General features: G+C 45.0%; 1 protein-coding gene across 1 annotated transcript in view; it reads right to left on the reverse strand.

Moving 5' to 3' along the window:
• The window catches only part of IGSF9B (immunoglobulin superfamily member 9B), a 107087-nt gene that overhangs the window by 42476 nt on the left and 44460 nt on the right, over positions 1-20151 (reverse strand). The window contains exons 4-8 of the mRNA XM_048513098.1: positions 18337-18488; positions 16565-16682; positions 10147-10288; positions 6366-6511; positions 1056-1198 (exon numbers count right to left, since the gene is read on the reverse strand). Coding sequence (XP_048369055.1) covers positions 1056-1198; positions 6366-6511; positions 10147-10288; positions 16565-16682; positions 18337-18488 — 701 coding nt within the window. The remainder of the gene's footprint in view (positions 1-1055; positions 1199-6365; positions 6512-10146; positions 10289-16564; positions 16683-18336; positions 18489-20151) is intronic.

The raw sequence follows: 20151 nt of genomic DNA on the forward strand, positions 1-20151 counted from the left end.
CTCCCACAGTGACAGGAGAAATGAACTCCCTATAAGACCTTAGACAGGAAGATTGCTGTTGATTAAACTGAAGAATGGGAAGGAGGCACACTGGGCTCTTCTTTAACACCCCCGTGGTGAGCAGAGCTGATTTATTTATTTGAAAAATATCCACTCCTCACCACGATGAAAGACAACTGCAGAGTGGTGGACAGGCAGGGTGGTGAACCTGGCCCCCTCTCAGACTACAACCAGGCAGGACTGGCCACGAAAGTTCACTGGACCAGTTACTTTCTCTTAGCCGAACCTATCACTGGGGGCACTTGTAAAAATATCAGAGGATGCTGAAACTCCGCCCACCACTCTAAGCTTCTAGTAAGAAAAATGGGGATAAAAGTCAAAGAAGAAGAAGAGTTTGGATTTATACACCACTTTTCTCAACCATACAGAGTCTCAAAACAACTTACAAAGTCCTCCTCTTCCTCTCCCCACAATGGCCACCTTGTGAAATAGGTGGGGCTGAGAGAGTTCTGTGAGAGAGAACTGTGACTTGCCCAAGGTCACCCAGCAAGCTTCATGTGGAGGAGCGGGGAAACAAACATGGTTCACCAGATTAGAGTCCACTGCTCATGTGGAGGAGGAGTGGGGAATCAAACCCGGTTCTCCAGATTACAGTCCACTGCTTTAAATGACTACCCCTCTCAATTTATTATTCATAAGCAGTTAAGAATAATAAAAATGTGCTAGATAGATATCTGAATGTTTCTTCTTTTCTTTGTTCCAAGGACAGCCCATTTTGACCTCACTACAACCTTGTGAAGTAGGCTGGACTAAGAGAGTATTATTTATTTTACTTTATTTGTGGATTCATATCCCACCCTATCCCGAAGGGCTCAAGGCAGCCTGTGAGCTTCACTACAGAGCTCTGAACCACGGTCTCCTTGGCTCTAGGCTGACACTCCAACCACTACATTGCACTAGACACCTATGGATGCGAGTATCTAGGGCTAATGTCACATACATGATGTGGCTTTAAATCAGCGTAAGAAAGAAACCCGTCAAACGACTCCCTTTACCTTTTCAACGTGCAGAGGGCGTCCATCTTTGTTCCACTTGACCAGGGTTACCGGTGGCTCAGCCTCAACTGGGCATCGAATATATCCATGAATCCCAACAGGAACATATATGATGGGGGGCATATTCACCACACGGGCAGGATCTAGAATCAAACAATAGGACATTCAGAATTTCAAGTCTGACTGCTCTTGTAGCTGCCAGCTAAGCATACCCACGTGATCTTCTTTCCATTGTATTCAGCTGGAAAGAGGGTCAGTAATGTTTTCATCATACCCCCAAATGACAATTCAGTAACATTCATAACTCCCTGGCCTCCAAAGACCATTATCCTTGCGTTCATTATCTCCTCCAGACCCATTAGAGCAACATTTAGCATCAACATGGGAGCTTTAGTTATTGTTTTATCTTTATCTACACTAAGCTCTAGGAACACATTTTTTTTCTCAGAGACCAGCTAGTACGTGCACAACTCCAGTTACCAACAACAACAACAAAAAGCCTCGCTTTTTATTTTTGAAAAGGAGAAAATCTTCCCACTCATTGTTTAGCAAATACAACCCACACCATTTCCAAGGTCTTTTCTGCAAACAGGAGGGCTAGATACGAACTGAAGCCCTGTTGTGGGAGGGGGCAGGGATGGGTAGTCACTTCAGTACATTTCACTAGAAGTTGCCTACAGGAAATTATTGATGGAGAATCTGAAGGCCCCTTTGGGGGCAAAACTTCTAAAGAATTTGGAGGGAAACCTATAAACAAAAGAGAATGCTAATTAAAAACGAGCACATTTCTTAAGTGGGTTAAGTTAGGTGAAGCTGAGGTGGGTGGGTGGATGGATGGATGGATGGATGGATATAAGTGTGTGTATATCTATATGTGGGTATATACATATATGCATGCATATTTACACACACACAGAGAGAGAGAGAGAGAGAGAGAGAGAGAGAGAGATGGTTCAGAATGCTGCAGCCAAAATAAGAGGAATGAAGGGATTGTATCAATCCAGTCCATTTACACTGGCCCTCAATTTGTTTCAAGGTGCAATTCAAGGTGCTGGTATTGATCTTATAGCCTGTGTGGTTTGCAGCCAGCAACTTGAAGAACTACCAACTCTCTTATAAAGCTAACTGACTATGCCGGTCACATTTGGAGGCCTTGCTTCAGATGCTGCCTTTGTCTGAGGCTAGACAGGTAGCAACCTGAGGACAACCTTCTTGATCATGGCAACTCTCCCCAGAGATTTTCATCTGTCACCTTCTGTCATTTTTTTCTGCCAGAAGGAAATGTTTTTATTTTTTTCAGCATTCCGCCACAAACTCTTATAAGCCTTCCTCCCTGTTTGCATGTTCTTATGTCTGTTTTAAATACCGGCATTTTTATATATTTGAATTTATTGCTTTTTAGCATATTCAATGTTTTGTTTTGAATGTTTACAACCTTGGGGACCTTGAACTGGATGAAAAAGCAGAGAAGAGAAGGTTGAGGGGTGACACAATAACCATGTTTAAATATCTGTAGGGATGTCATGTTGAAGAGGGAGCAAGAGGGAGACTAAGACCAGGAGTAATGGGTTCAATGTGCAGGAAAAGAGATTCCACCTAAACATCAGGAAAAACTTCCTGACAGTAAAGGCTGTTTGACAGTGGAATACGCTGCCTCAGAGGGTGGTGAATTTCCTTCTTTGGAGGTTTTTAAACAAAGGCTGGATGGCCATCTGTCAGGAGCGCTTTGTGTCTTCTTGCATGGCAGGGGGTTGGACTTCATGGTCCTTGTGATCTCTTCCAACTCTATGATTCTATGAATTTAAGCCTCCCCCTTATGAAAGATGCTTTGTGTCAGGGAAAGGTTTCTTCTGAATGAGAAATGTGCATTTGCCCACACTTCCTGCTCTCAACATCCATGTGTGGGGTACCACACCATTAGAGGCCCCAGTGCAGAGGATGTGGGGCTCTGGGTTCTGGGTTTGCTACTTTGGTTTAAAATGCAGTTCCATAACCCAGTCCTTTTATGTTTTTTTCATAACCCACAAATATCACAATATCTTTAGAAATGTGCCAAATTATATTCATAAAACCATTCAGACACACCTTTCCCCAAGGCTTGAAACAGTTTACAAATCCTAGTATTTTTCAAAAAATACAAAATACAATCACCCCCTCTTCCCAAAAAAAACCCTTCCCTAAAAAAATACACATGCAGCCAACACCCCATTAAAAGCCCTAGCAAATGAAATGGTCTTGCAGATCTCCAGAGATGGCAACCCCTCAAAACAGATGATCAGCTTTCTCTGTCTGGTCCAGTGGCTATTTTGGAATCCCATATTTATTTCCTTTCATTTTTCTAGGCCTCTTCTCTGTAGTTATGGGCAGGGAGAGAAAACGGGGGAGGGGGGAAGCATCAGTGCTTCTCAGAGTCAAACTGAGAATGGTTGAATGACACCACCATTGTCAGGGATTCGAGGTTTCTCAGTGGTATGATTAATGGGAGCATAAACAAACCAAAAGGCAAGAATTAATCCTTATTATTCTGGTTTTATAGGGGTTTCTATTTGTTGCTTTTCTTTTACATCTCCAATTTTGATGGTCTACTGGGGACAAAATGAAAGAGGAGAACCAAGACTACAGAGGTATTAAAGATTAAAAACAGAATGATTAAAATCCATAAAAGAGCTCTGTATATGCTCTCTCTACAGTGCTCGGGAGGTGTTCAGCATGCAAATTTTCAAGCACAGCTTTCCCCTGAATGCGACTCCCCCCGACCCCGACGACCCCTGAGGAGCGAGCATTTATCAAGGTCACCCACTGCAGACTGTGGCATCGTAACCCAGATTCAGCTCCAGAGCATAATGAAAGACTTCATTTGTATACATGCAGTTTAGCACCATGTCTTAGGAAATGTAATCAACAGAGGCTCAGCGGATTGGTAACAGGACACTGAGCTTTTTCACTTCTAGGTCACTGGATGGAGTCAGAGCTCGGTTGATTAATGACCAACCAAAAGCCATCACCATCTGACAGCTACTTGGGGGAAGTGGCGCAAGTCAGCTCCCAGTCGAAGCAGACAGAACGGATCAGGAAAATCACAGCCCAAAATGGAGCTCCCTCCAGTCTTTCCTCTAAGATTAGCTGTGGATTCAAATGGTGCCAAAGACCACAATCAAACCTTACTTTTAAAATCCTGCTTTCAGTCAAGAGACTGAAAGCATGTCATGAGATCAAATGTCCTATCCATCCTTCCTTTTCTCTCCCTCCCTCCCCCCCACCCTGTCCTTCCAGGGTTTAGGCCCCTCCTACACATGCAGAATAATGCACTTTCAATGCACTTTGCAGCTGGTGGGGCTGCGAGAGAACTGGGACTAGCCCAAGGTCACCCAGCAGGCTTCATAAGAACATAAGAACATAAGAACAAGCCAGCTGGATCAGACCAAAGTCCATCTAGTCCAGCTCTCTGCTACTCGCAGTGGCCCACCAGGTGCCTTTGGGAGCTCACATGTAGGATGTGAAAGCAATGGCCTTCTGCGGCTGTTGCTCCCGATCACCTGGTCTGTTAAGGCATTTGCAATCTCAGATCAAAGAGGATCAAGATTGGTAGCCATAAATCGACTTCTCCTCCATAAATCTGTCCAAGCCTCTTTTAAAGCTATCCAGGTTAGTGGCCATCACCACCTCCTGTGGCAGCATATTCCAAACACCAATCACACGTTGCGTGAAGAAGTGTTTCCTTTTATTAGTCCTAATTCTTCCCCCCAGCATTTTCAATGAATGCCCCCTGGTTCTAGTAGACAGGAGAGAAAGAGAGGCACTTCTCTCTGTCAACACTTTCAACCTTATGCATAATTTTGTAGACTTCAATCATATCCCCCCTCAGCCGCCTCCTCTCCAAACTAAAGAGTCCCAAACGCTGCAGCCTCTCCTCATAGGGAAGGTGCTCCAGTCCCTCAATCATCCTTGTTGCCCTTCTCTGCACTTTTTCTATCTCCTCAATATCCTTTTTGAGATGCTTACTCAGAACTGGACACAGTACTCCTGGCGCGGTCGCATTCACTGCTGAGTATAAGGGCATGACAATCTTTGCAGTTTTATTATCAATTCCTTTTCTAATGATCCCCAGCATAGAGTTTGCCTTTTTCACAGCTGCCATGCATTGAGTTGACATTCCCATGGAACTATCAACTAAGACACCCAAATCCCTTTCCTGGTCTGTGACTGATAGCACTGACCCCTGTAGCGTGTATGTGAAGTTTGGATTTTTTGCCCCTATGTGCATCACTTTGCATTTTGCTACATTGAACTTCACGTGGGAGAAGTGGGGAAACAAACCTTGTTCACCAGATAAGCATCTGCCGCTCATGTGGATGAGTGCGGGATCAAACCTGGTTCGTCGCTCTTAACCGCTACACTATGCTGGAAGCTCAAGTGGAAGCCACTCCCCCAAATTCCCAGTATTTCCCAGGAAGATGACACTACTAATAAACCACTTTAAGTGTATGATCAGATCTGCCCATTCTGCTTCAGAGAGCATGAGCCAGAATGAAAATCGAACATTAAAAGCACGCATCGCACACAAACTTCCCAGCTTGGAATCTCTCCCACGATTTATCATTCACAGATTGTCCAAAGAATAATCTAAAAGATTACAAGGCAGGTATTACCACCAAGGCCAAGTTCCTGTAACACACCTGGGCAGGAGGCAGCCCCTGACCTTTGTGCTTTGCACTGAGGCAGACAAACTGTTCAACAAAGCCCTCCATTTTACAAGAGTTGTTGGGATTTCTCATCTTTGAGCAAGTGCCACAAAAAATGTGGAATAAAACCATGCCCAGAGGAGGCCTGCGGGAAACGGGTTTTTGAAGAGCACCCTGGCAGATTGGCAGCACTGAAATACAACAAATGATAACGTCAAAGCGATGGTCACGAATCCTGCCTAAGCAAGGAGTGGCAGATTAACCCTCCCCTGAGACATCTAATACAGACATGATACTCCGCTTTGAAGCATCTGCTGCTTGATTTGATACAGCAGAGAAGCTAGGTAACATTGCATTAATCAAAGCAATTAACCCAAGAAACTGTACCAATCAGCCGACACCTCACAAGTCCCTGCAATTTAGCACGATTTATTCTTTACTCTCTGGCACTGCTGCTGTGGCAACCCAGTTACTGTGGCACCAGTCCAACATTACCAAGAGACTGTACAGGGAAAACACCAGCCCCATTTCTTAGGTTGATAAGAGCCATAATATGACCAGACAAGATTGAGCTTTTTTTAACCCATCGGTTGGGCCTGGCCCGTTTGCCCCAGACCAGCAGACTCACACTGCACTGTCAGGTAGGCAGAAGCAGATGGCGAACGACCCAGGCTGTTGCTCGGAATGCAGGTGTATTTCCCGGCATCGTCTGGCTTGACTCGGAAGATGATGAGCGTCCCATCGATCAGGATCCGCACCCTCAACTTGAGGTCACTGGAAGGGCATGAGAACAAAGACAAGAGAAGTGGGAAAAGGGCAGAGGGAGAAATGGAACAGATGAACATCTCTGCACCTGAGGCGGCCACTGTGTCCCAGCTGCCTGGAAAACCAACGTTTTGTGGTCAGTTCAGGCCTTTTTGCTGATTGGGAGGAATGTTAGTTCACAGGAGCATAAAGCACAGTTGGAAAGAGGCGTGTTTCTCACCCAAACCACATCAGATGTTCATGAAAGATGCAGCAGTAACTCAGTCATGGGCAAGCTCACTACACATGTTTTGCAACTGTCATGTCTGTCACAGTCCATGCAGAACAAATTGCACTGAGGAGCTTTGGTTGGCCTTGGTTAGCTTGAATGCCTGGCCAAAGAAGAGGAGGAGTTTGGATTTATACCCCACCTTTCTGTCAAGGAGGCTTACCAACTCATTTCTCTTCCTCTTCCCACAACAGGCACCTTGTGAGGCAGGTGGAGATGAGAGTGTTCGGAGAGATCTGTGGCTAGCCCAAGTTCACCCAGAAGGCTTCATGTGGAAGAGCGGGGAAACAAATCCAGTTCACCAGATAAGAGTCTGCTGTTCAGTTGGAAGAATGGTGAATCAAACCCGTTTCTCCAGATTAGAGTCCCCCGCTCTTAACCACTATGCTACATTGACTCACCAAAAAATGCGAAAAAATAATTTATCTTTGCAAGGGAAGCCAACCAAAAGGGAACGTCCCAACACTGCAAGACTGCTTCTGATGTCATGCTCAAACAAACCATCAGACATCTCCTTCCAATAGGTCCACACACTCCCCTAAGGTGCAAACTACACCAACACTCAGAAGGGAACACATCCCCATGCAACAGTATGTCAAATCAGCCCAGAATCTTTCCTCTGCCAGATGACAACCATGCCAACATGCAGGGGGGAAGAAGAAGAAGAAGAAGAAGAAGAAGAAGAAGAAGAAGAAGAAGAAGAAGAAGAAGAAGAAGAAGAAGAAGAAGAAGAAGAAGAAGAAGAAGAAGAAGAAGAAGAAGAAGAAGAAGAAGAAGAAGACGAAGAAGAAGAAGAAGAAGAAGAAGAAGAGGAAGACGAAGAAGAAGAAGAAGAAGAAGAAGAAGAAGAAGAAGAAGAAAAGAAGAAGAAGAAGAAGAAGAAGAAGAAGAAGAAGAAGAAGAAGAAGAAGAAGAAGAAGAAGAAGAAGAAGAAGAAGAAGAAGAAGAAGAAGAAGAAGAAGAAGAAGAAGAAGAAGAAGAAGAAGAAGAAGAAGAAGAGGAGGAGGAGGAGGAGGAGGAGGAGGAGGAGGAGGAGGAGGAGGAGGAGGAGGAGGAGGAGGAGGAGGAAGAAGAGGAGGAAGAGGAAGAGGAAGAGGAAGAGGAAGAGGAAGAGGAAGAGGAAGAGGAAGAGGAGTTGGATTTATATCACCCTTTCTCCCCAGTAAGGAGACTCAAAGGGGCTTACAATCTCCTTTCCCTCCCCCTCCCCCACACACAACGAACACCCTGTGAGGTTGGTGGGGCTGAGAGAGCTCCGAAGCCCAAGGCCACCCAACTGCGTTGGAGTGCACAAGCTAATCTGGTTCACCAGATAAGCCTCCACAGCTCAAGTGGCAGAGCAGGAAATCAAACCCGGTTCTCCAGATTAGAGTGCACCTGCTCTTAACCACTACACTACACCAAGTATCTCACAGGAATGTAAAATCCAGGCGTGGATTTTGCAAGGAAACAGCATAATCCCGATCCTCTGGCCTTACTTTCTCGCAAATCCATGCAAGTCTGGCAATCAAACACAATGCTTCTTCTTTCATACCCTTCCAAGAGGATTTTCCATAGAGGAAGAATGTTATGTCAGAACTGGGCTGAAAAGGCAGTCTCAGGGGGATCAGCGCCACCCATCTGACTAAGAAAAGGAATGCTCTAAATCTTTAAGGACAACAGCTCTTCCCAGTGGGGCTGGATTATTGGGTATGCCAAGCACTCCATAGAGTGGAGGAGCCTGGATACATGGCAGCTCCTGCTGGGCTTTAATGAGTCGAATTTCTCAGTATGAAAAGCATGCTCTGCTTGTTCCCCGAAGAAGATTTCTCGAACACTCTCTGCTACTTATCCTATGACAGCTGCTTCCTTATCTCAAGACAGAGCAACTCGGCTCATGTTTCCAGCTGTGGGGGAAATTGTGAACAATACCAGTAATCCCCACCAGAACAAAAGGACAAATTATTTCCTGGACTGCAAAGAATTTGCAAATTTAATTGTGATTTCATGGGAGAAAAAACCCACTGTGCCAGACGCATGAAGTGGTTTGCTACACTGATAAGTACACAGTGAGACCTTCTGGAAAACCAGGGTTTGCACATCAGAAGCCAGTCTGCAGAATCCACATTCCCTCCTTTCTCTCTTTTCCTTCATCAAAGGACTCCCCTGTTCCTTCCCTTCTCCCCCTTCACAATGATTTAGATTTGCACGTGCATTGTTTACCACAGTTAACACTAAAACATAAGGGAATGATGGCTAATGGCATCCTGAGTGCTCTCAAAAGCAAACTATGAAGCATGCTGGCAAACCTTGGTTACAAGAAAGCTTGACACTGGCTGACATGTAGTGACCAATCTTGATCCTCTTTGATCGGAGACTGCAAATGCCTTAACAGACCAGGTGATCGGGAGCAACAGCCGCAGAAGGTCATTGCTTTCACATCCTGCATGTGAGCTCCCAAAGGCACCTGGTGGGCCACTGCAAGTAGCAGAGAGCTGGACTAGATGGACTCTGGTCTGATCCAGCTGGCTTGTTCTTATGTTCTTATGTTGAACCATATTTTGTGCCAATAGTGGATAAATACATTTGCTGTGGAATGTCAAAGTCAAGGGGGGGAATAATTCACACCCCTAAGGTCAGCTCCAGGGATCCAGGGCAGATAATCAGACAAAGCAAGCTAAGAAGTTTAGATGGGCGAAGTACCAGGGAAGGCAATGGCAGCTCTCCCCTTTTCTCACTTGCCTTGAAAACCCCTTGCGAGGGTCATCATAAGTCAATCGCAACTTGAGGGCACATACGTACATAAGAACAGCTCCTGATCTCAAAGCTGAGATTTGCAGGAAGGCAGAGTAATACCTGCAAATCAAACCTGTTTCACATACCCAGCAAGACAAAAAAGACTTCACCTGGAAAAGATGTACTGAGACATGCGCGGAACACATTTGGCTTTAACGTTTCCCTTTGGACCTGTTAAAAACATTTGCTACTCAAAGTCAACATTTGCTACATTTCTGACATTTATCGTAAGATATATGTCTCTCCAGACTCATACACACCAGTTTTGGTAACAAGGCATCCAATGAAACAACCATTAGGTTATATGACATAAGCTTGTGGCACAATAAATCTATTAGCCTTTAAGTAACTACAGGATCTCTTTCATGGACCATTTTTTTTGTCATAGTGCGGGATAGACAATAGGTGGTGCTTTGAACATATAATCGCAGCCAATGTAACTGCTTTTGTATACAAAGTAAAGTGAGAATGCACAAGTCATAGATTCAGGACAAGGAAGAGGCCTAGAACGTCTCTTAACTTCTGGTCCAAACAGTACTCTTTAATTTATTCCCTGCTGCTGAGCCAGCAGAGAAATTCCACAAACCAGGTCTGAGCTCACTTCTTAAAGTAGACGTTCTCCTCCTCCCAGTACCAAGTGTAGGTCAGGTTGCCTGGATATGCCTCGGCCTGGCAGGTGAACATTGCATCCTGGGAGATGTTGACTGTGATGTTCTCTGGAGGGGAAACAATGAAAGGCGGCCCTGCGGGAGAGCAGAAGACAAACAGTTACCTCAGCCTCTGAAAAGGAGAAGATGAGCTCACAGCTCAGCGTGCACAGCAACAGTGCAAGGAAGATCAGGACAGAGAAGACCTGGGCAGACACCAACGTGGAGTGAAGGACAGCCTGCGTCCTCAGCATTCTGTCCAAGGAATCCTTTCCCACAGTTCCCCTTTCTTATAATAAGCTGGCTTAAATCCCTAGCACTGGGTTATGAAGAATGAAATGCAGTTTACTCAACAACTAACTTATTGGTGAAACCTTCCCACTAGGCTTCTGTTGGGGTCAACAACGTAACTACAAATCAAGCCAAAAATTAGGAAGTTGTCCAGTTCACACTTCTGATCAGCCCAAGACTCAGTGATTTAGCCAAGCCACCGTGCCCTAGTTAAAGCATTCCACCGTCTGCAAGGTTAAAATAGTACTGTCCTACCATAGGGGTATTACAAAGATCACAGAGATTCCATTATGTGAACTACTTTGAATCATTTAAAGCACTGAAATGTATTTTGTTATTGGTATCATTACATTTGCTCAAATGACAGAGTCTGACAAATATTTTAACATGTTTTGTAAATGTACAGCAGTTATTACAAGAATGATACCAACCATCATATTTGGCCATCCAGCTAGATGCAAGCTACCAAGAGCCAAGAGGAAAGGCCGATATGTGCAAATAATTAAATAATTAATAATCAAAGTGGCAAATCTAAGACCCAGGGTTTTATCTATCAGATAGTCAGAGCTCCATAGGAATTTCAAAAGCTATTTCCCTTTTTCTTCTCAAAGCCTCAAGGCTACATGGAGACATCACAGAACAGTCAGGAGACACAAAAGGCACTAGATTTTCACATTCTCACCCAAGAGGGTCCCGTCTTACTTTACTTTGGTCAGTTCTATAATGAGGTGACCAGGGTGGCTGACCCACTTACCAGACTTTCAGGGGCATTAACGCCCAGTCCTATTTTTTTACTAGCAATACTGAAATTCATGAATTCCTATCTGATTCCTCCGCCTTGTCAGAGTTCACCTACCATTTCTGGTTGCCGGTTGCCATGGCAATCAAAATGGCAGCCACACTCCTATGAGAAGAAAGAATTGCACAAGAGTTCAGAAAGCCCTAAAGGGGACTGAAAGGAAAGGTAAAGAGGGTCTTCTTCTTCAGCTCCTGATGGGGAGACAATGGTGGCAGCAGAGAATGTAGGGGAAGTGGCCATACTTCGCCTCAGGCAGTAAAATTCTTTGGGCAGCTATGGTACTTTGTTTTCTCATAAGTAAAACTTCCATAGAACAGAACAGCCGCAGTGGTGTAGTGGTTAAGAGTAGGAGACTTTAAACCTGGAGAACCAAGTTTGACTCCCCAATCCTCCAAATGAGTGGCAGACTCTTATCTGCTGAACAGGATTTGTTTTCCCATTCCCACACATCAAGTCAGCTTAGTGACCATGGGCTAGTCCCAGTTCTCTCTGAACTCTCTCCTGCTGTGAGGAGAGGAATGGAAAGCAGTTTGTAAGCCACTCTGAGACTTCATAAAGGAAAGAAAAGTGGAATATAAATCCAAATTCTTCTTCTAAACCTTATTTGGGTAAAGATTGGTCCTCTCCCTCCTAATGATGTGTGAGAAACTGAATTTTGAATAACTTGACTGTGCATGTCAATTTCTATCTGTACCAAGCAGTGAAACTTAGTCTAGGTTTCTCAAAACTGGGGACAGGGACCCCTGAGAATCCAGTAAAACACTCCAAGGGATTGAGGGGTCATTGGTAAGAACTAAGATTTAGCTTTTCTTGCACCCACCTGGAGCCCACTGAAGTATTCTTTGACACTTTCTTCTGGGAAAAAAGGGGGTCAACAGACTGACAGAAGCAACTTAGGAGGCTGCACTGGGAGGGGAAATAGGGGGAAAACTGCCACCCTCTCTTAATAACAGCCTCCCTGCAGAAATTTGCCAGGGACCGACACTTTATGGATTTCGGCGCCTGGTTAAACCTTCCTCTTTACCCAGGTTGTGGCCTGTGCAGCCTGATAAATTATTTCATCAGCCCCTACCAGAATGGCCAATTGGCCAATTCCCATCAGCCCCTACCAGAATGGCCAATTGGCCATGCTGACAGAGGCTGATGGGAATTGTAGTTCCTGAACATCTGGAGAGCCGCAGGTTCCCTACCCCTGACCCAGGCCTTCAGTATGTGACCCCCAGGGTCCCCCGCATTGATGTCAGTTGAAGGGTGGGGGGAGAACGGAGTGGAGATTTTTAATGATGTTTTTATTCTGTTTTTAAAGGATGTTTTTATGGTAGTTTTTAATGTTTGATGTTTTTAGGATTGTATGTTCTAAGGGGGCTTTTAACCCCATTACGTAAGCCACCCTGGGACTTTGGTGTAGGACGGGGTATAAATGGAACGAACGAACGAACGAACGAACGAACGAACGAACGAACGAACAAATGAAATTACTTAGAGGTCAATCAGAGGGGGGTCTGTGACCTCTCTCCAAGCAAAAAGCCCAGACACATGACCTCTCACCTCAACAGGTGCTGCTCTTACAAAAAAAGACCACCTGAACTGTTTGCTGAGTTGTGGCAATAACTCTAACTGGGGAATGCTTCTGGAATTACTCTTTTAAGACACCAATCTGCAAATCCTAATGGTCAGCTGCCCTTATTGTTAAGGCTAGGGAGGGACAGAAATATGAATTGATACATAAGTAATAGCTCAGACGCTGCCTGCTAAGCGAAGGGCAGGAGAGGGGGACGGAATGGGGTGGGGGTCAATAATAAATGCAAGCACAATCAATATGAAATCCCCCCCTAGGCAAGGCCAGTTTGGTTTCCTTTTGTCTCCAGAACGAGATGATAGAGCGCTTCTCACTGCTTCGCCTACTTTGGGCCTTTCAGCTGAGCTAGCAGCCTTCAACGTTATTTAAGTGTCTGGGGTTTGGACTTAATCCCTTTATTTGTTGATTGATGGCTTTTTTAAAATGGAAGACTCGACAGTGGCCTAGCTTTCTGAGTAAAGGTTATATAGTAACTTCCAGTGGGTCATCTTCAATAGATACAGGCCATTATATTCTGGAGCAGCAACATTTATCCCATACAAGAGCATTTCTTAACCTTTCCAGCACTTTAGCTTCTGCAATTCCTCTTATAAATGGCAAGATATGAAAAAGTGAACTGGGAAAGAAAAACAAATTTATGTGTTATTTCTATTATTTGTTCAGTCCACTGGTTGAAAAAAATATAGCATTCTCTTCCCTAAATGAAACTGAAAATTTCTGATGACCAAACACATTAAAAAGCAGAAGGACCTATCAGTACAGTGGCCAAAATCACTTCTCTTTAAAGAATTGTGAGATGAAAGGCTTTGCCATAGCCAGAGAACGTTACATGAATATGACTGGAGCATTCCAGCAGAGAGAATCAGGTATTCACTACCAGCTTTCACCAAAACTTTAGGAAGTGCTAAACTTCCTGAGAGCCAGCGTGGTTTAGAGGTTAAGAGTGGCAGAGTTTAATATGGAGAACCGGGTTTGAGTCCCCACTCATCTGCATGAAAACTTGTGGGTGACCTTGTCCCACCTACTTCACAAGGTGCCTGTTGTGGTTGGGGGAGTGGGAAGGTAAGTCACTCTGAAACTCCTAACAGTAAAAAAAGAAAAAAAGAGGGGTATAAAAAGCAACTCTTCTGCTTTCCGTCAAATATCTTCTTGAAATGCCAGGAACTCTATTTTTCAGGCCATTCTTATCTTGGATGATTTCTTCACCCACTGAAGAAAATCTCACAGCAGGCATGTTCATCTAATAGTGTTTCAGACCAGGGAAGCATCCATTAATCATCTGTGTCATGAAAAGCAAGTGTTGAATGATAGCAACAGCAGATGAGAACTTCCCTTTGGTCACCTCTCAGCACTGCCAGTTTTGAGAACATCATGACATCATCAGCCTGAAGTCTACATTGGTAAAGTGGGAGTTTGCCAAGGAAGCTGGGAATCTTTTCTTGAGATACAAGACTATTTGTCATATTTCCATACACTGAAAGAGTCAACTGATTGACCTCTGTGAAACATCTGCAAGCCAGACTTAGCTTTAGAATTTAATTTATGGTCTATGCTCTCTTCCTGTATGTTGCTATCCTTTAGCCATTCTCCCACTTTCCAGGAGCATGGCAAAAATTCCCACTCGCATGAACTGGAAGTACTCCAGGTACAGGGATCAGCATGGTGTAGTGGTTAAGAGCAGGTGGATTCTAATCTGGAGAACCCAGTTTGATTCCCCCACTCCTCCACATGAGTGGCAGAGGCTCATCTGGTGAACCAGATATGTTTCTGCACTCCTAGTATAAATCCAAACTCTTCTTCTTCTTTGTACTGGGCAACACACAGATTTCCATGTTCAGCTTTGTTTCCTGCAAGCCAGATCTCCTGTTTTCCAGAGCTGTGGTTTGCATGAACAGAAGCTTTATCTGTACGGAAAATCTACATGAGTATCGGGGAGCAACCATAAGTATTGGGAGCCTGGCAGGGCCCCGCATGTTTCCAATACACACAGATGGCAAGTTCCTCATTCATGTGGATGAAGCAGAACAGATTATCTGCACAATGTTATAGCTTAAGACTTTCACTTTGATGACCTGGAAATGTCTGCATAGAGCAGGAATACACTGAATTTGGCTCCAACTTCTTCACATAATACTGTGAAAATTCTGGAGGCTGGGTCATCAACCGTGCCCTATCAGCGTATATGCCATGTTAATTTTTCTCAACTGTTGCTATTCCCCAAGGACAAGCCTCACCACTTCTGCTAGATGGAGCAACAAGATCCTCTCCAATTGTCTGCAACTTCATACATTCCGCAATATAGAGAACAGTCGGATTGGGGGCTTCAAGAACTCCTTCATTTCTTTGTGCAAAGCAGTCCAGTGGAATGCAGACTGCAAAGTGCACTCCTCTCCTTCAGTTCAGTGCATTTCCCTGCAAAGCCTACATGACTTCAGCCAATGAGGTCCTTTAATTTGCTCGGCTTCATGCTCTCTGCGCTAAGGGCTTTATTGCAAAGAATGCATTGAAGGCTTTTCAATGAGCTTGTCAACAATGCGGGTGAAGCCCCGCTGTAAAGGCACCACTTTGTCTGATGGCTTCTTTCCCCGAAGCCATGATCGTTATGTCTGGGTGCCTGCAGTTGCAACAGCTTCGCCGCCACCCCCTTCTCAATGACAGCCGAGGGGTTACATTCCGGGTAAGGCCAGGGCCTGTCCAGAGCTCACGGAGGGAAAGGAGGCAAAGGAATCCACAAGGAATTAATGTCCGCACTTCAGCAGCAGCCCTGCTGTCCTCCTTGGCACACAGCAGCAAAGAAGGAATCTGCTGCCTGCTAATCTGGGCTCTAAAATCTGGGTCCTAAAACTGTCTTTTGCATCATAGATTTTGAACGGTCCTTTCAACAGAGAACCCTGACTTCAATATCCCAGGCTAGAACAATCTTGTCCCATCTCAGTCTCTTGCTTTCAAAACCCTACGAGGTCACACGCATGCATATCTAGGGTTGCCCCTCAGCCACTAGCAGGGAATAGGGGGCTTAGGGTTGCCAGATCCAGGCTGGGGCACTTTGGAAGGTTTGGAGTTAGAGCCCTCCACAGCAGTTATTTTCTCCAGGAGAACTAACCTCTGTAGTCTGGAGATGAGTTGTAACTCCAGGGGATCCCTAGGTTGCAACCTGGAGGCTGGCATCCCTGCATATACACCCCAAACCAGACAGCAATACAGTCCTAGCAAGACCACTGCTACTAGTGATCCAATGCTTGTTATCCCCTCACCCCACAATGTTAATTACCTCCCCTGTCAGGTAACTACACCAAGTGAAGAATCCAGGTCAAAGAGGCTTGTGATGCAGAATGTAATCGGCTACTGAAATCCCCATCATGACAATGGAAGAGGTGCATAGCATATCCAACAAAACTGAAAAGCAGTATCATGAAACCTAATAAATTCAAAACCACCATTTCCACCCATTCGTGAGTTAAAAAAAGAACCAAAACAAAAAACCTCCAGTTGTTTAGATTATAAACTCTTGACAAAAAAATAAGCCTCCTAGACAACTCCATCTTCATTTATTTTCTAAAAATGTGACCACCCCACAGGGATCTTTGGAAGCCACAGCTGGAAGATTCTCTGTTCTCTTCACAACTTTCCAGCAGTACTTTTGACCCAAAGCTAAACTCAGGTAAGAGGATGAATCCAAAGACTCTCCAGACTAAGAAATTACCTTGGACAAGCAGGCGGGTGGTGTGCATTGCCTCTCCTTGAATACTATAAGCCCGGCAGGTATAAGCACCTCTGTCATCCCGACTGATGAACATAACAGTCAGGCTCCCATCGCTAACCTGAGAAACGGGAAGAAAGTTTAACATGAGAAACATACACACACAGAGACACACACAGAGAAAGCCAGCGTGGTGTAGTAGTCAAGAGCAGGTGGATTCTATTCTGGAGAACCGGGTTTGATTCCCCACTCCTCCACTTGAGTGCCAGAGGTGAATCTGGTGAACCAGATTTATTTTCCCACTCATACACTCCTGCTGGGAGACCTTGGGCTAGTCACAGTTCTCTCAGAACTTAGAAGCCACCTTGAATCTCCTTACAGGAGAGAAAGGTGGGGTATAAATCCAAACTCTTCTTCTTCTTCTTCTATCCAAACAAATAGGGCCAGTGGTATGAATCTTGAGGATTCCTAGAGGAAGCCATTACCTCTGACATGTCATCAGCAATCTATAGTAGATCCCCTTCCCAGGGGGACTATGCTAGTGTGCCAGCTCCCCAGGCAATGTACAATCCCCACATACAAGCAGTTTTATCTGCCTATTCTATGCTTTTTTCGCTATCAAGTAACAGCTGGCTTCTGGCAACCCTGTACAGATTTCAAGACAAGGGATATTCAGAAGTAGCTTGCCATTGCCTGCCTCCGGGTCACATCCTTCGGGGATGGGGCGGTATAAAAATCGAAACAAATAAATAAATAAAATAAATAAATCCTGTTATTCCTTGGAGGTCTTTCACCTAAATACTAACCAGGGTCAAGGCTAAGAGTGTGTGATTGGCACGAAGTCACCCAGCAAGTTTTGGGACCTTAACCGCTACACCATGCTGGCTCTCATGACTGTGCCTGAAAGTGGGAAGATGAGACCTGAGCAGCATTATGAACCTCAAGCTCTGGGAGGAAATGGCAGGCAGGGAATGGAGTTCCCAAACAGGCAGCCATGCTCACCCTTCCCAGCCTACAGTTCCCCGCTCCTTTCTTTTCTCCTCTCCTCTCCTCTCTTCTTCGTCCTTCCCGCCACTTGCTGCCAATTCTGATGTTCATTTCACTAAGGCCTTTCATTTCGGCTTATAACAAATGACTCCTAATTACTCTCATTAGCGCTACTGCCGATTCCAAAGGCTGATTTACCAATTGCAATTCATATGAAATCCGTGCCGAGGGAAAGGACGGAGGCTTCACAAGAGGAAGCCGGAGCTTACAGGCAAAATGGTAAGAACCGGCAACCACCTCCGCCTCCTCTGGTTTGGCCAAAGGCACACAGGAGGAACTGCAAACGGATCTGGGAGCTGCTTTCAAGAATTGCAACAAGGCTAGGAAAATTTAGCAGAACAAAGAACCTATGCTTTGTAACTGGACAACGTTGTTCGCTGAATTTAATATCCCACATACAGAAAGAATACACTTCAGTCCACATTGCTGACAACTTCCCAGGCAAACCCCAGTTGCTACCAGTTGGGAGTCTCAAAGCAGTTTGCAACCACCTTCCCTCCCCTCTCCCCACAACAGACACCATGTAAGATAGGTGGGGCTGAGAGAATTCTAAGGGAACTGGACTGGCCCCAGGTCACCCAGCAGGCTTCTTGTGGAAGAACGGAGAAACCAAACCTGTTTCATGTGGAGGAGTGAGGGGTCGAGCCCAGTTCTCCAAATTAGAATCCGTCTCTCTTAACCACTACGCCATGCTAGCTCTCAACCTTACCTTGAGGCCACAACCTTACCTTATATTTATTGTTGGCACCCAACAGATCCCCCTCCTTCAGCCAAGTGACGGTTGGTTTCGGATTCCCAAAAGCCATGCAGGTCAGAGTGATACTACTGCCTTCTTTCGCCTCTACGTATTGGGGGGGAGTTTCTGTGAAGGTGGGGGGAGCTGCAAGGAAGACGGAAAAAGAGTGGAAAGTCAAGGGGAACTCTTCTCTTTGACCAGACCTCTGGAATGAGTGTTCATTTCTGCGTTGCCCCGGACAAGTCATTAAACTAATATTTCCCCATTTTCCTTCCATCTCAGTGTTGGTTTCATTGCTGCTTGATATCCTGACTTAATCTGCCAATTTTTAAAACAGACTGCTGCGATTTTTAGAACGATATTTACTGCCACCTGACAAGTGATTTTACTGTGGCTTTTTATGGACTTCAATGCTGGTGGTTCTATTAGTTTGATGATGTTATGGTTTTTAGTAGGATGTTGCCAGCCACTGTGGGAATATGGGATACAGATTTGGGTATAAACAACCATGAAGTTATTTGCAGGCATCATTGCAAAAGAAGATGGAGGCAAGAGTGTGGGGCGCAGGGGTTGGTATGAAGCAGTCGACACAACTTTTGGGGATGATGTTGCTTCGGATCCCCAGAAAATTTCTGGGATGCAAGTTTCATCCCACTGCGCACCGTCACCATCAGCCCACCAGCTTTCCAGGTTAAATACTTTCCATCAAGGCACACAAAAGCTCTGCAGTGCAGAAACTAATTTGCCTTTTGATTAAAGCATACTCTTTGCAGCATTATACTATAGGCCTAGTCGTAAGTAGCAGTTAAGCACAATTTTCTGGGAAGCCGTTGCAGCAATCTCAGCCAACTATGAAAAGAATTGATTTTCGGTTCCCGCCCTCCCAAAACATGATTAATTTTTTTAAAAGAAAAAAAATAAACTGGGCTAATGCGCTGTCAGGGGAGGGGGAGGGATCCTTCCGCACTGCAAAGGAATACGAGTTGGTTTATATTTCCACTGTTGGGTCTAGAGGATTAAGACTGTAATAAGGTTATTAAAACCCCAGAGGGTTTGATGTCACATGGAAAGGGAGAGATTCCTCAGGAGCTGCTGCATCTGACTGGTATTAGGTTACGGAAGGGGTGCTGGGAGTACCTTGAGCTCACAGCTTCCAATGCGAATTACGGATGCTGAGAGATTCAGCTGAATTGAGGCCAGAAGACGGGCTGAGGTAGAAGTATGCTCACTACAAAGCGGTGGCCACCTCTGGCCTCATTCTGCAAACAGCCAGAGATCTCTGCAGCAGCAAGGATTTTACATCTTTTTTGCGGCCTTTTCGCAAGCTGTTAGCCTTGGGCATCCGAGGCACAGGCCAAGCACACTTCCCCATTCCTTTATTTTTCTGATGCCACTTTCACCTACTTGGATGTTACACATCATTTATGTGCAATCACTGCTCCCCCCGCCCCCCGTTTACAACCGTAAAATTTTAAATAACGGGAAAACTTGGGGCAAGGAAACAGAAAAAAGCATTTGACTTGGTTCGATTCACACAAGGAAGAAACAAGATCAAAACTGTGGTTTTAGACTCAAGCAGTGAGACTACTGCATTTGGTAGTATTCTTTGGGGGAATGGGACATTTGTAATAACAGTGAGCATTTCAGATACATAATTTTTTGGGTAAAATGCCTGAATACATCAGTCCCTATTTTCTACTCTGAGTGGAGGGAAAGCAAAAACATTTTTTATTCTGGCTCCAGACAACCATTCAAAACCTCATTAGTTCTTAAATTCCAAGCCCCTCAACCTCCACCCCTGAGTCTA

This window comes from Sphaerodactylus townsendi, linkage group LG12 (genome assembly GCF_021028975.2).
Source record: "Sphaerodactylus townsendi isolate TG3544 linkage group LG12, MPM_Stown_v2.3, whole genome shotgun sequence".
NCBI lineage: Eukaryota > Metazoa > Chordata > Lepidosauria > Squamata > Sphaerodactylidae > Sphaerodactylus > Sphaerodactylus townsendi.